This window comes from Schistocerca serialis, chromosome 4, assembly GCF_023864345.2.
Source record: "Schistocerca serialis cubense isolate TAMUIC-IGC-003099 chromosome 4, iqSchSeri2.2, whole genome shotgun sequence".
Lineage (NCBI taxonomy): Eukaryota > Metazoa > Arthropoda > Insecta > Orthoptera > Acrididae > Schistocerca > Schistocerca serialis.
Window position 1 is genome coordinate 485,675,816 of NC_064641.1, and position 13,200 is coordinate 485,689,015.

Below are 13,200 nucleotides of genomic sequence, written 5' to 3' on the forward strand. Positions count from 1 at the left end.
AAAATGTAAGAACCCAATTGTATGTATAAAATATATTACTTTATTTAATAGCTCTGGAACACTACCAAATTTCCAAGATGTAAAAGTCCATAAAAATAAATTAGTCATGTGACACACACACCTAATGATATTTGCACTGACAAAGTTTTCTGCAACTCAGGTTGTACAAAAAGATTATACACAGTTTTTCTGCGGTATCACCTACCAATACTAGCCCAAAGGCATCATGAGGTCAGCAACAGAATTGCAAGTTTCCATCAGACACCAGTAGCAGTCATGCACGATCTCCAGCAGCTCCGTATCACGAGTGCTATCTGCCGAAGCAATATAGGCTGACCAGCAGCAGCCAGACACCCACTCACACTTGGATGCTCTCTTCTATGTGAAGCTATGCAGACACTGCCTGGTCACGGTTCCAATACCACCATTAATGCTTAGTTCAGAGCGCCTCTTCCTTGCTGACATTTAGAGCGGGACTCGTATTTATTGCTGTATCATTTGTAATAAGTCTTTGTACACTACAATTTAAGTAAATCCTCTGTTTACTGTATTATCTTGTTCACCAATTGTTTCTCCTCCAGTTCACCTTTTCTATGACGAGTTACCACACCGCTCTGTAGCCCACCTTTCCTTACCACTGTGAATGAAGTCATTTTGAAGATCAGAACTCATGGATTACAAATACTTCTTAGAATTAAGTGCTTTATGAAATAAGGTAAAAGAAATTATGTAACTCACTTCTAGTAGTAAATAAAATTTTCTTTCCATTTCACAAATACAGAAATGGAATTTCTGAAGTAATGATCCACGAGTGATGAAATCCATAACAAAGTAACAAACCTTTAAGTGTAGGGCTCATCTTAGTTTCTGACCACCAGAAAGTCAACAACTGTGTTATACAAGATTACATTATAAAATTCCACTGGCTGGGTATTTACTATATATTTGTGTGCACACCCCACCTGTATGTGCATGCCCAATATCCTAACAGTCCCTCCTAACAAGACAAGCACACATTACAAACTGTATGTAACTAAATTACAAATAATACAATGAATGGGCACAAAATTCAACAGCAGCATCCAGGTGAATGCCAACAGACTGACCTGGAAATTGTTGGAAAGAAAATTATATTCGTCTCATTAATGAATGAAGTGTAAATTAATGACATCACCATTGCATACAGATGATAAAACAGTTTTACCATTGCCATCTTATTTTGTACCTACAAACTGTAAGGACAAGAAACCAGAGATTGTAGCACTTATGGAAATATACAACCACTTCTCCCATGTTTTGTTTGGGAAAAAATGGTACAAAAGTAACTACTCTATGCCTCAGACTGTGCTTTTGTAATATATAAAACAATTTTAATGCAAAAAAGGCTCAAAATGTTACAATAAAGACAAGAAGTACCACCCAAGAATGAAATTCTAGAACTGTAGATAAGAATTAAACAACAATTTTTTTAAAAAAAAAAAAAAGAAAGAAAGATATAGATGAGGGGGCTGACAAGACATACCATATATCAGGAGATACAAAATAGTGGTTCTGAAAGAACACACAATCTAACATGGATAAACAAATGCAAGAAACAGGAGGTCATAATGAAATTTCCACCTAAATTTCTAGTGTAGGGGGTGAACCAACTTTGCTATGAAGAGTCAATCTCCGACTGGATGGTTCAGAAGTTGTTCGTGTCTATGAGAATAGCACTAATGATTAAAGAATTAAAATACACACTTGTATGCAAATTGTTATGTTAGGCCAGGATTACACTACCATATTTCTCTGCCAGAATTGGCATGTCAAATATTTATGTCAAAGAAATTTGATGGTGTAACAGAGAACTTTGTCAAATATTACCTTCCATCAAAGAAATATGATCAAATCTAGGACCTTGCCATAGATCTGATCATAAAAGTCACTTGTCTTCTGTTCACTGCAATGTGAAATGTAATCACTCAGAATACAAGCATCACTGCAGCAATCAGGTGCCAGTAGTTTGTTCGTAAACATGGCTGCAAAGTTTAGTTGGTGTGTGCCACTGACTACAAAATTAATAGAAATATGAAGCTGATGTGGCACTTCACAATGTGAGGCATCCTGAGTATAAAAATAGATTGGGAAGACTAGCGAGCTTCACAAAAAATTGTGGTCATTAGCCGTGAAATATGGCCAGGCTGCTCAGCAGATGATATAAAAAAGAAAATTAATGGCATCCACTCAAGCTACTCTCAAGAGAAAGCAAAAGTCCATATCAGCACACTTATTTAATTTGTGTGTGTGTGTGTGTGTGCAAGTAATGTTTACATGACATACAAATGTTTTACATAATTTTGTTCACTTAAGATACTTGAAGCATACAATAATGTTTACATAACATACAAGAAATTTACATTTTTTAAATTATTATTGTACATGCTTAAAAGCAAAAGTATATCCAGTACACAGGCCATTTACAGTCCACAGCTGTGCCAGTTCCCTCTACTGAAATTCCAGGACCAGGCCACAGTGGTCTGTATGTAATGTAGAGGATACAGAAAGTGGCAGTGAACAAGGAACACACACTTTTGAAGAAATTTTTGAGGTAGGTGTATTTTTTTTACATTTTACTTTACGAAATGTGATTGTCTTGGCAGGGCACTTTCCCAGCATGAACTGCTCTCCCGTGTACTTGATGTCCAGAGGCTGCTTGGAAAACTACTGGTCCCATTTGCTGTAGGTACACAGTGTTTTGTCACTCAAGATACCTGCAGTTCCCTGCTATGGTAGACACCGTTTCCTGATGAATGTATATGTGTTTTCTCCTCTTGGCTAGCAAGTTATGCAATTTGCAAGCAGCTAGTGTTATTGTAGGAACTTTTTCTGGACATAGATTAATGGTAGTAAGAAAAATCCTGAAACGACTGGCAAGAATGCCAAAGGTGGCTTCGAATAGTCTCCTTATTTGACAACCAGTATTTGAAAAACTTTTCTTCCATAGTGATTTCCTTCATGGGGTATAGCTTCATAATGTTGTAGTGCAGAGGAAAGAAAAGCATCATGTGCCAGTGGAGTTGTAATATTTGTGTTACCTAGCTTTCTGCCTTCAGGAATGTTCAGAATAGATCAGTCAATGAGACTCTCCCATAGTTCACTTTTTGAAAACACTCCAGCATCACAAACACATCCATTAGTTCCTACATCAACATACAAGAATTTGTATGTAGCATCTACCATGGCAAACAAAATTATGCTCTTAAAGGATTTATAATTGAAAAAGTAAGAGCCAATATCTTGTGGACTTTTGATGTGAATATGTTTTCCATCTATTGCTCTTATAGAGTTATAATAGTTCCACTTTTCCTCGAAATCATTTGCAATTTGTTCCCACTCTTCTCTGCTTGTGGGTACCTATAAACAAAATTAATATATGTCTAAGATAATATGTAACAAATGGTTTTCATTTTTATATTTATAGCATGAAGTAGAGGCTCAATATTCTTCAGAAGATAAGATGGAAGTTGCCTACAGTGAGCCACAGCCACAACCACAGCTCCAGCAACATGAACAGCTTCTCACAAAGAAAAGAAAAGTATCACCAGACGTTCTTCTGGAGGGCGCCAAAACATTGAGAGCAGTGGTCAATATGAGCAGAAACCAGTCCCACCCTGCCTGAGAAGATAGAGTGTCTTTGCCACCCACATCACAGATGAACTGTGGGAGATGGATAATATGGGGAGTGAGGTTTTTTCTAGGGGGCACCATGTATGCAATAATCATTTGCTGATGGGCAGGTGGGATATGCTGTAGGCGACAATTCCACAATCACAGCCACAGCCATCCACCTCTGGATACATTCAAGCAACTTTTCAGAAAGCCAGAATAGAGGAGAAAGACACACTTTAATATAAAAAAAATTCTGAGCTCTCCATCCTACTATGTCTACTTTTGAACTCCAGGTGCATCAAGTTAAAAAGTGTGTCATCAGTTTCGTACATTTCTATTAATTTTGTAGTTTTTGGGACACAAACTGTATTTATTACATTGTTTAAAAATAAAAATAGTTCTTAATGCACATAAATTGTATCGAACATTTATTTACCTTCACATATTGGTCCTTTAGTGCTTTATAAATTGCTTCACACATTTCAGGGATTATTTTAGTTAATGTGCATTGTGGTATTTGAGTGCTGTATTGTAAGCTCTGTCCTGTAGCAAGAAAATGGAGAATTACTGTGAGCCTGTCGCCTGCAGATACAGCAGTTCTCAAGTGAGTATTCTGCATTGTGATATGGGGAGTCACTTCACTGTGCAAATACTGAAATGTATTCTCACCCACTCTTAAGAAATTTATGTATGACTTGACAGCCTCCACTTGCAGCTCACATAACAAATTCTGCTGAATGCCTTTATCATCTTGTAAAAGCGACAGCTTCACCCAAGTACATTTCCTTTTTGTCCTCTGCTTCTCTTCCAAATATGACCTAGTGCAATTGTTGTACAAGCAACTGCTGTGCATAATAACAAGCAGTTTTTGTCAGCCATCTTGAATTTTGACAAAACATACAATGACCGAGAAATGTCATTTTATAGTGCTACGTCAAAAATTTTTGTCAAAGAAATTTTATGGGTGTTCAGTCATACTTCTTTGTGAAAGAAATATGATTGTATAATACTGGCCGAACAGGGTGTTACATACGTAAATCTAGGAAGGTACCATGCACCTCACAGTAAATAATTCTGTTCCTTTAACTACCAAAACTCAAGCTATACAGCCTCAATACTTATTGCAATCCATTACACACTTTTACCAGTGTGGCTGTAATCACAATAATTTCTTACATTTTAATAGATTCTTCCCCTTCGTATTTTTTTCAGTATATGTATGCTTATTATTTTTTTCTGCGCATATTGGTGATTCATTTACCATGTAAGTTATCGGTTTTTATAAGGGAAGTACACAATAAAACATTAAATGCCAAACCAACCTTGTTATTAATGAAAGTGGATACAAGATAAAACTCTTCCAAATAAATCATCGTACAAGTGAGGAATCTGAGTAAGCACAGAAATATAATACAGTTACATAAAATCATGACTTTTACTCATTCTATAATATGTGACACAATGTTCAAAATATACAGTGAAAAATCAGAATTTGTGATAAAGCAATGGAAAACTCAGGACAGAAATATGACAATGTACTATGAATGGGATAGACTGCTCCTCACAATATAGAGGAGCTGCTGAGTCACAGACAGGCACAAGAAAAAGACTGTTATACATGTGAGCTTTTGGCCAATAGGCTTTCTTCTAATGAACAAAACACACACACATTCACAAAAGCACAACTTGTACATTGAAAACCACTGTCTCTGGCCAGGCATCAGACCACATAGGTTGTGTGCATTTGTGTGTGTTTTCTACATTAGAAGAATGGCTTTTGGTCGAAAGCTCACATGCATAGTAGTCTTTTTCTTGCACCTGTCTGTGACTCGCCATCTCCTCTATACAGTAAGTAGTAACCAGTCCTCTTTGTAATATTGTTTTTTAGAATTTGTGATAAGTTCTGCAGCAGTCGTATGTCAATCAAATAATAATAAAATGGTAAGGAAAAGAAAAAAACACAAAACATAGCAAACACATCAAATTATGTGCTTTCAAAGTTGCCTGTAGTAGCAATGACTCCAGCAAACTTTATAGGTATCTTAAAATCTGTAAATAAAGATATCATTCAGTCATCACTGGTTGAGAAATACCATTTTTCACCAAGCATGCAGAAAATTTGACAGGACCTTTGGTATAAAAGTGTTCTTTTCAGTGCAATAACAGAAGTGCTCTCATTTTTCAAATAAGCAGTTAAACACAGCAGGAATGTAGTGGAGCATATCAGATGTGATTGCTCCTCTGCCCTTCTCAGCAAAGGCACGTGAATTACAGTCACGTATTAGCTTACAAGCAGCATATGCTGCTACAAGACCAGCTTTTTCTGGTGGTGCAGTCTGTGATGCCCAGTATAAGAAAGTAGCTAAGCTCCCTGACAGCAAGTCTCCCTGGCCACCACAGCGCCTTGGTGAACCACCAGCTTTCACAGCCCAAACACATCCTTCACTAGAAGTTATGGTATCTTCTTGTCCCTTCTGAAGAATTGCTGAAAATTGCCCTAGTTCTTGAGATAGACATTTTGCCTGAACCGTTTTGTCTTCTTCTGACCCAGATGTCTCACAGAATGTTTTCACCAGTCGAGGGAACTCTACTACATTAGGAGTAACCACAAGTATTCCAGGATAATTTCGCAGAATATCTGGGTACTTTCCAGCGAGGAAGAGGCCATCTGCATCCACAACAAGGGGCTTTTTCTCTGAACGCCATGCTTCGACAATTCTTGCTGTTGAATCCAAAATTTTTGGATTACGACCTAATCCAGGACCAACAACCAACACATGAAGGCGTTCCAACCACGGAAACACCTGATCTGGTGCATCTGGAGCATCAAGCACTGGATGGACAATCAAATCTGGGCTGTAATTATAAAAGAACAGAACCTCAATTTCAGCATCATGTTTTATAGAAAACAACTTTTCCTTTAAGACAGTTGTACATTTACACATCCCTAATCAGATAAAACATATGTCTTGATGTTGTCAAAAATGATGTATGCTTCAGGAATATATGACACAAGTGCATGAACTAGATGTATGCAAACAAAATGAAACTGACAAAACAAAATACAGTGCAGCAGCATTGTATTTAACCAAGTTACAGCAATTCAAACAGTCACCTAAAGAGGTTTTGATGTGAACATCACCTAATGAAACTTCGTGGTAGATTAAAACTGTGTGTCAGACCACGAATTGAACTCTGGACATTTAAGTTTTGTGGAAAAGTTCTCTACCTACTGAGTTGCCCTGGCACAACTCACGACCCATCTCACAGCTTTACTTCCGCCAGTAGGTAGGAGATGATGTAACGGCAGATATAAATCTGTGAGGATGTGTTGTGGGTCATGCTTGGGTAGCTCAGCTGGTAGAGCACTTGCTCGCGAAAGGCACAGGTTCTGAGTTCGAGTATTAGTCTGGCACATAGTTTTCATCTGCCAGGAAGTTTCACATCGGTCCACTCTCTCGTCAGTCCACACTTGTTGTAGAGTGGAAATTCATTCTGGAATCATATAATCAATTTGTAAAATTATTCTAAGAAGTAAGATGTAGTTGTAGATTTCAGTTATTGCCAAAAATTTATACTTTATTCTTACAATAAATGTCTAGAAGTATTTGTGAGTGTCATTATATCATTATAAAATTAAGAATAAAGGGCAAATAAAATTTATTTTCCATCATTGAGATGAAGTTTTTCTTCTACTGTACACTTTATTTATGTTTAACTTTCACTTGTCAGTCCTACGTAATCTCTTTTTTTACATCGACCAACACGCTGCTTAACTAAGAAATAGCAACTTTCACTGTTGTCCGGATTTCAAGTTAAAACTGCATGCTCTCTAGTAACTTTTAATACAACTGAGGAAGCAGGAGCTTTTCTCCAAGTAGCAGCTTTTGTTCTAACTTACTAGGTTCCACTCTGCTGACAAGCACAAATGGCAGCCTACTAAGAAAGTTCATTTTTTTTTCGTTTATGGGAGTTGCTTTTCTTTCATTAATTTTTACTTTGATTCATTCCACACATATGAAGGTGCTCCTTGATGATGGAATCCATGAAACACAGTGAATGAACGAATGAACCAGTTAATTAATGAAGAAGAGAAAGAAACAAACAAAGAAAGAAAGGAAACATAGCTACGTAAGTCAGCTTTCAGTTTGGAGGAATGGAAAGATATAGCACTGCCAGTAAGACCACAACTAGTGAAATACTGTGATGTTTAAACCAAGCTTTAGATTCAAAACATACATACTTATCACAGTTCTTTAATCACGAAAAAAAGTGTTTGTAATGTTCGAATTAAGGCTTAATTTACTGCTAATGCTATCCCTTACGGTTCCAAAAGGGGTTTCTAATATTAATCAATGCTTAGTCAGCTCTTGTTCTTATGCAACAATCATAACTTGCAGACCAAAGTGATGATTGAAGGGATTGCCGTGTTAAGAAGAAATCTACGGATACCAGTGACTATGCTGGATCCCATTTCAAACTGGAAATCTATACATCTGGAGGTGTTTTTTATTTTGACTTTTTTATTTTTTTAATGTACAGTACTTCTTAAACGTAACCATCACACAACTTCCCATAATCTACCATCATACACCCAGTTCTCACCACGAATGTACTTTCTGTATGTTGTCTGATCTAAAGGACCAATAAAAACATAATACAACAAAATCTCATCTCAGACACAAAGGAAGAATTTGGGGCTCAAGTGTGGCACTGTTGTACTCCTCCCCCCGCTCCCCCAAAAAGAAAGTTGCTATGTTGACAGACTCACCTGTAGTGTGGCCCAAGGTCAATGTTAAGTTGGATGGTGATAGTTTGATAGCAAGGTGGTGAAGACAATCAGTGTGAATATAAAATATAGGTTATGTTAACATCTGATCTGTATCAAAGCCCTTTCTCTATTAACCCAAGGGATGAGATGGGTATGAAATGGGGTGACAGGTAAAAGTGTTTGAACGTGATGTGTTGGCATTTATTTCCTGTATTTCCTTGATCCAGAATGCTATAAGAGTGCAAAACATAATGTATCTCTTTTTCAAGTTGCTCAAAGGATCGACAAGGTTGTGAGAATGGGCTCTGCAGTCAGCAAACAATATTGTCAGAGTGTCCATACATGGGAAAAAATGCTAGTTACGAAAACAAATTCAATATTACTTTGTCTATTCTATACTTCACAGATGCCATAAGCAGCAAACTCTTCATTTGGGATTTTTACATTTTTAAAGAAATTCCGTAAGCAGTATGTTGTGACCTTATGCCTAGCACATAGAGATCAGTCACAATCTATGATGTGGCTGGATTGGTTGGCAGAGCATCCTTCCTTGTTGTCACCAACCAAGATAGGCATTAGGCCTACTGACGCACCGAGCAGATACTTTTTGGTCCTATGTGCCACCTTATTTGATGATAAGGCTTTACCAACACACTCTAACCACAGAATTGACTTTCTATTAATATACAACGTCAATGTTTCTGAGAATATAATAATTGCTAATCTGAACATTTCTCACATTACTGAAGATGGCAGTATTAGAGGTACAAAAGGACCATACCTCAGAAAGGCAAGCAGATTCATCTCAAAGACGCTATTCCAAGAAGAAGAAGAAAACACCCTGGCAAATTTTAATCACAACGTTCACAGACTCTCCCATCAATATCAGTCTAGAAGGAGCTGTAACATCAACACAAGAAAAATTATAAATATAACACATGAAAGAGTATAGAAATGAAAGGAGTAAAAACTTAAAAGGAAGCTGTTTGATTTGGATGAAATTGAAATGATAACTAATCTTCTGCAGTAAGTCTTTCTTAAGATGAAGACTGCTTGGTATATTCTTCATGGAATTCTGTGACTGTGAAAGTGGAGGAGGAGGAGGAAATTAATGTCCTCTTGACAGCGAAGTCATTAGAGATGGAGCACAAGCTCAGAAAGGGGAAGGAGCAGGACGAAAATTGGCCATGACATTTCAATGGAACCATCCTTGCATTTGCCTGAAACAATTTCAGAAAATCACAAAAAACCTAAATCAGAATGGCTGGATGTGAGTTTGAACCTTCACCCTCCAAAATCCGAGTCCAATATGCTAACCACTGTGCCACCTTGCTCGGTGTGAAAATCGTAAGGGTGCTATTAGTAGCTAATTTACGATGGCTGCAGTATCACTAATATTCTAGAAGTTACAGTTACACACCAACAGTCAGGGAAACCCAGGTCGACAGCAGGTGCTTTTGAGAGACTGGAGTCAGTCAATAAAAAGTGGTCAAGGGTGTAGTCAGGTTGCTGCTCAGACACATGCACAAAAATTTAATTCTGAAGCACACTTAGTTTGTGATAAGAAGTAGTATTATGAAGTGTGATAGTGACTGGGAAGCAATTCTGTGAAGCTAAGTGTGTGGAATTGTGAGCCTGGAGAAGCCTGAAGTTAGCAGATTGGTACATGCATGGCAGCCATTTGTAACTTGTGGTAAACTGATTTTTAATAGGCAACCACATGTGAAAGTTGGACATTGGACGAACTCTCAAACAATTCTGGATGAAGTAACTAAATAACATCAACATTCTTACTGAGAACTTGGTGAAAAGTAACTGAGTGTGTGGCTAAGCAGGATAAGTGACATTGGACTGAGATGGACTGATAAATGGCAATAAACTTACTACATGCAAAATAATAAACTGCATTTAATTTGACAAACTTTTATAATTTCAGAACAACTGTTAAATTTATTTCAAAATATGAAAAGGATGCAGCATGCAGGTTGGTTTGGGCAGTGCCTACGTATCTGCTAAAGCAAATTACTTCCACTAATTTGATTGGTGCAAACTTGAGTAGATTTATTTTTCAAAACAAAAACAGTCATGGGATGTTTACAAATTCTATGACCCACAATTTACAGACAGTATGTTGCTGTGTTTTGCAAGGCATGAAAGGTGGGATTTATATCTTGTTATAGAGACATTTGAGTGAAAGAACGAAATTTGTGCCACATGACAAAGAAAGTGTTATATTAAAGACTAATGGATTGAAATTAGCTAAACCAGTTCCATTAAGACCGGCTTAACACACAAATATGATGTTTCTCCATTGTGATCACAGCACAATTTCCATCTTCTATACATTCCTGTCTACTGCTAAGATATACACTGAGTAATTATCCATCCATTATTTGAAAAAAGCATCTTTTTGGTATTATATGTATGTTAGCTCACAGAAATACTAATCAATGACAAGATTGCTGAGTATTTTGTTCTATATATTGCTTTGTGTGTTGCCAAGTGCCTACATGCCAGCCAAGTCAGAAGAGTCATGAAGTGTTATGAATCAAGTAGTGCTGGCTAGAGCTTATACGCTTATGCCTGTAACAACAATAGAAAACATTTTCATGTATCAGTAATGCAACTGATTATGTTTTTTGTGTATGTTGCAATTTATTTGCATTCTCTGGATTGTGTCACACTATTGAGTGTTTACATAATGGAAATTCTGGGATGGTATGGCATCGATATGAAAAGCATAAATTGTTTCTCACAACATAGAGTTGATGACTGTTAGACAGGCTAAATGATAAAAGGACTGCTAGGCATTATTTAGCTTGTGTGTGCAGGTTAATGCAGTGAGACATTAAGTTTATTGCACAGCTGAAAAATCTATGAACAGAAACTGAGATATAATTTACTCCTTTTCATACTCATTAACGTTTCAGTTGCTGGCCCGTTACCAATACAATTAACATAGTAACATGTGGACTGCAAGTGAATACGGTTCAATGGATTTTCCAATACTTTTCCATGCAAATTTAAGCTGTGGGACTTCAGGTACCACTAATTCCACCAGGGACAAGGAAATGACCCCACGCTGTTGTCTGTTCTTTTATTCAATAATATTTGTCACACCTATTGAACGAGAGGCACTGTAACTAACCAATGATACCCGAAACTGCCATGTTTACGTTCGCTTATTACCTGTAGGATTTTATAACAGGTGCTGCTTCTTTACAGCAGAAGACATGGCTTAGATCGCAACCCACTCTGAAAGCCGAGATTGCTGCGAAGTATGGTGCTCCCGTGTATTCAAGAGAGCCACCAACAACACCTATCCTCCCAGATGATCCCTTGTGTCCGTCGTCCCGTAGTGATGGAACAATTGCCTTTGCGGCTTTCATCGCTTCTACTGCTTCCGTATTTGCCATATTTTTAATTTGCCGGTATTGACAATTTAAGCAGGAATTAATGCTTATGGATCGTTTCAGGACCCAGCAGAGCTTCTTCATGCAATCTAATAATACAAAAACACAGTTCAAAGAAATGTTGTTTTCGAACTCCAAAAATGATTCAACACTGATTAAGCTATCAATACATATCAAAGTTACGTTTAGCAAGTCATTCTTGTAAACAGTACACTACATAAGGAACGTAAACAAACTTCCCTCTTAAGATCGTTGTAATATCGGTGTTCTATCGATAATATCGACATGTTGCGAGTTTATTCAACCGCATGAAACAAGTGCAAATGTATCGTGTAAAGAGCGGGCATTCATAATAGAAAAGATGAGCTAAATAAGGAAAACAAGTTGTTATAACATTGTGGTTAATTTTTATATAATTAATTTACCAGTATTTTAAATGTGAGAAAGCCAAACAATTATCAAATATTTTTATGCTTTTCATGGCTGTAATTTTGTAAAGGTATTAAGAATATTAAATGACTGAAATTGCCTTGACAGTTTCATGGTGGTAGGTGAAGAGTATTTTCTTTTACTGTAATATGTTATCTCAGTTGAAAGTTAGACATATGATTATAAGACGTACTGCATACAAGAAAGGCATATAATGACAAAATTTGACTTCGTATTTCACAGTCAAAGGATTGTCCAGTAATGCTACAGAAGATATATATATATATATATATATATATATATATATATATATATATATATATATATATATGTGTGTGTGTGTGTGTGTGTTTCGAACTGCTAAAACTCAGCATAACTAATCCACTTATAATTAAACCAATTAAGAATCTTAAAGTACGCTGAGTACTGTAGAGTGTATAGAATATTGGGTCACAATTGCTTCACTTTGTATTTAATCATTGCTTGTTCATAAAATGTCACTAACTTCTTGCTTCTAAAGTACTCTTAGAGTTTCCCAACAGCAGAATAACTACACCTACTTGGTAGTTGTATCTTTGTCCTAATGTACACATATTGTAGTAGTACAAAAACATAAGCTAGAAGAATTACAAAAAAGCTTCAGATATGACACTACACAAATTCTGTATAGTTCAGGTGTGGTTCTTACTTTAGACTTGGGTAATGTGCAGAATTATTTTTCTAATTTATGAGACTTATGGAGACTAATAAAAATGATATACATCTGAAAGCAATTGAAAGAAACCTAACAAGTAAAAAACGAATGCCGAGCTCTTACATTGTCTGGTATTTCCTGGACATATTTATTATATATTTATTATAGGCTGATGCTGAGTACAACAAAATAGCAAATAACGGAATACTGTACTGTAGGGTTCTTGCAACTAATGAAGTCGT

The 13,200-nt window shown here is 36.6% G+C and overlaps 2 protein-coding genes across 4 annotated transcripts; both read right to left on the bottom strand.

Moving 5' to 3' along the window:
- Positions 1–57: 57 nt before the first annotated feature.
- Positions 58–4,799, bottom strand: LOC126475184 (uncharacterized). Of its 3 annotated transcripts, XM_050102826.1 has the most exons (3): positions 4,321–4,799; positions 4,088–4,194; positions 1,451–3,396 (listed from the first exon to the last, which is right to left on the bottom strand). In XM_050102826.1, exons 1-3 carry the CDS (start codon positions 4,502–4,504, stop codon positions 3,112–3,114), a joined length of 576 nt encoding a protein of 191 aa, XP_049958783.1. In that variant the 5' UTR covers positions 4,505–4,799; the 3' UTR covers positions 1,451–3,111. The 3 variants fall into 3 exon arrangements, 2 of the variants coding, with proteins under 2 accessions (XP_049958783.1, XP_049958782.1); XR_007586676.1 differs by lacking the exon at positions 1,451–3,396 and adding an exon at positions 58–637 and having other exon boundaries at positions 4,088–4,799; XM_050102825.1 differs by having other exon boundaries at positions 4,088–4,799.
- A 162-nt stretch (positions 4,800–4,961) lies between these two features.
- Positions 4,962–12,076, bottom strand: LOC126475183 (ATP-dependent (S)-NAD(P)H-hydrate dehydratase). Its single transcript, XM_050102824.1, has 2 exons — positions 11,612–12,076; positions 4,962–6,507 (listed from the first exon to the last, which is right to left on the bottom strand). Exons 1-2 carry the CDS (start codon positions 11,917–11,919, stop codon positions 5,826–5,828), a joined length of 990 nt encoding a protein of 329 aa, XP_049958781.1. The 5' UTR covers positions 11,920–12,076; the 3' UTR covers positions 4,962–5,825.
- Positions 12,077–13,200: the final 1,124 nt, after the last annotated feature.

Bases quoted from the DNA above. Each gene is read 5' to 3' on its own strand.
- LOC126475184 (XM_050102825.1), bottom strand. From the start codon at position 4,504: ATGCACAGCAGTTGCTTGTACAACAATTGCACTAGGTCATATTTGGAA. The intron at 3,397-4,087 runs GTAAATAAATGT...TTTTGTTTATAG, and splicing joins TAAAGGACCAATATGTGAAG to GTACCCACAAGCAGAGAAGA.
- LOC126475183 (XM_050102824.1), bottom strand. From the start codon at position 11,919: ATGAAGAAGCTCTGCTGGGTCCTGAAACGATCCATAAGCATTAATTCC. The intron at 6,508-11,611 runs GTAATAAGCGAA...TTATAATTACAG, and splicing joins CCTGTTATAAAATCCTACAG to CCCAGATTTGATTGTCCATC.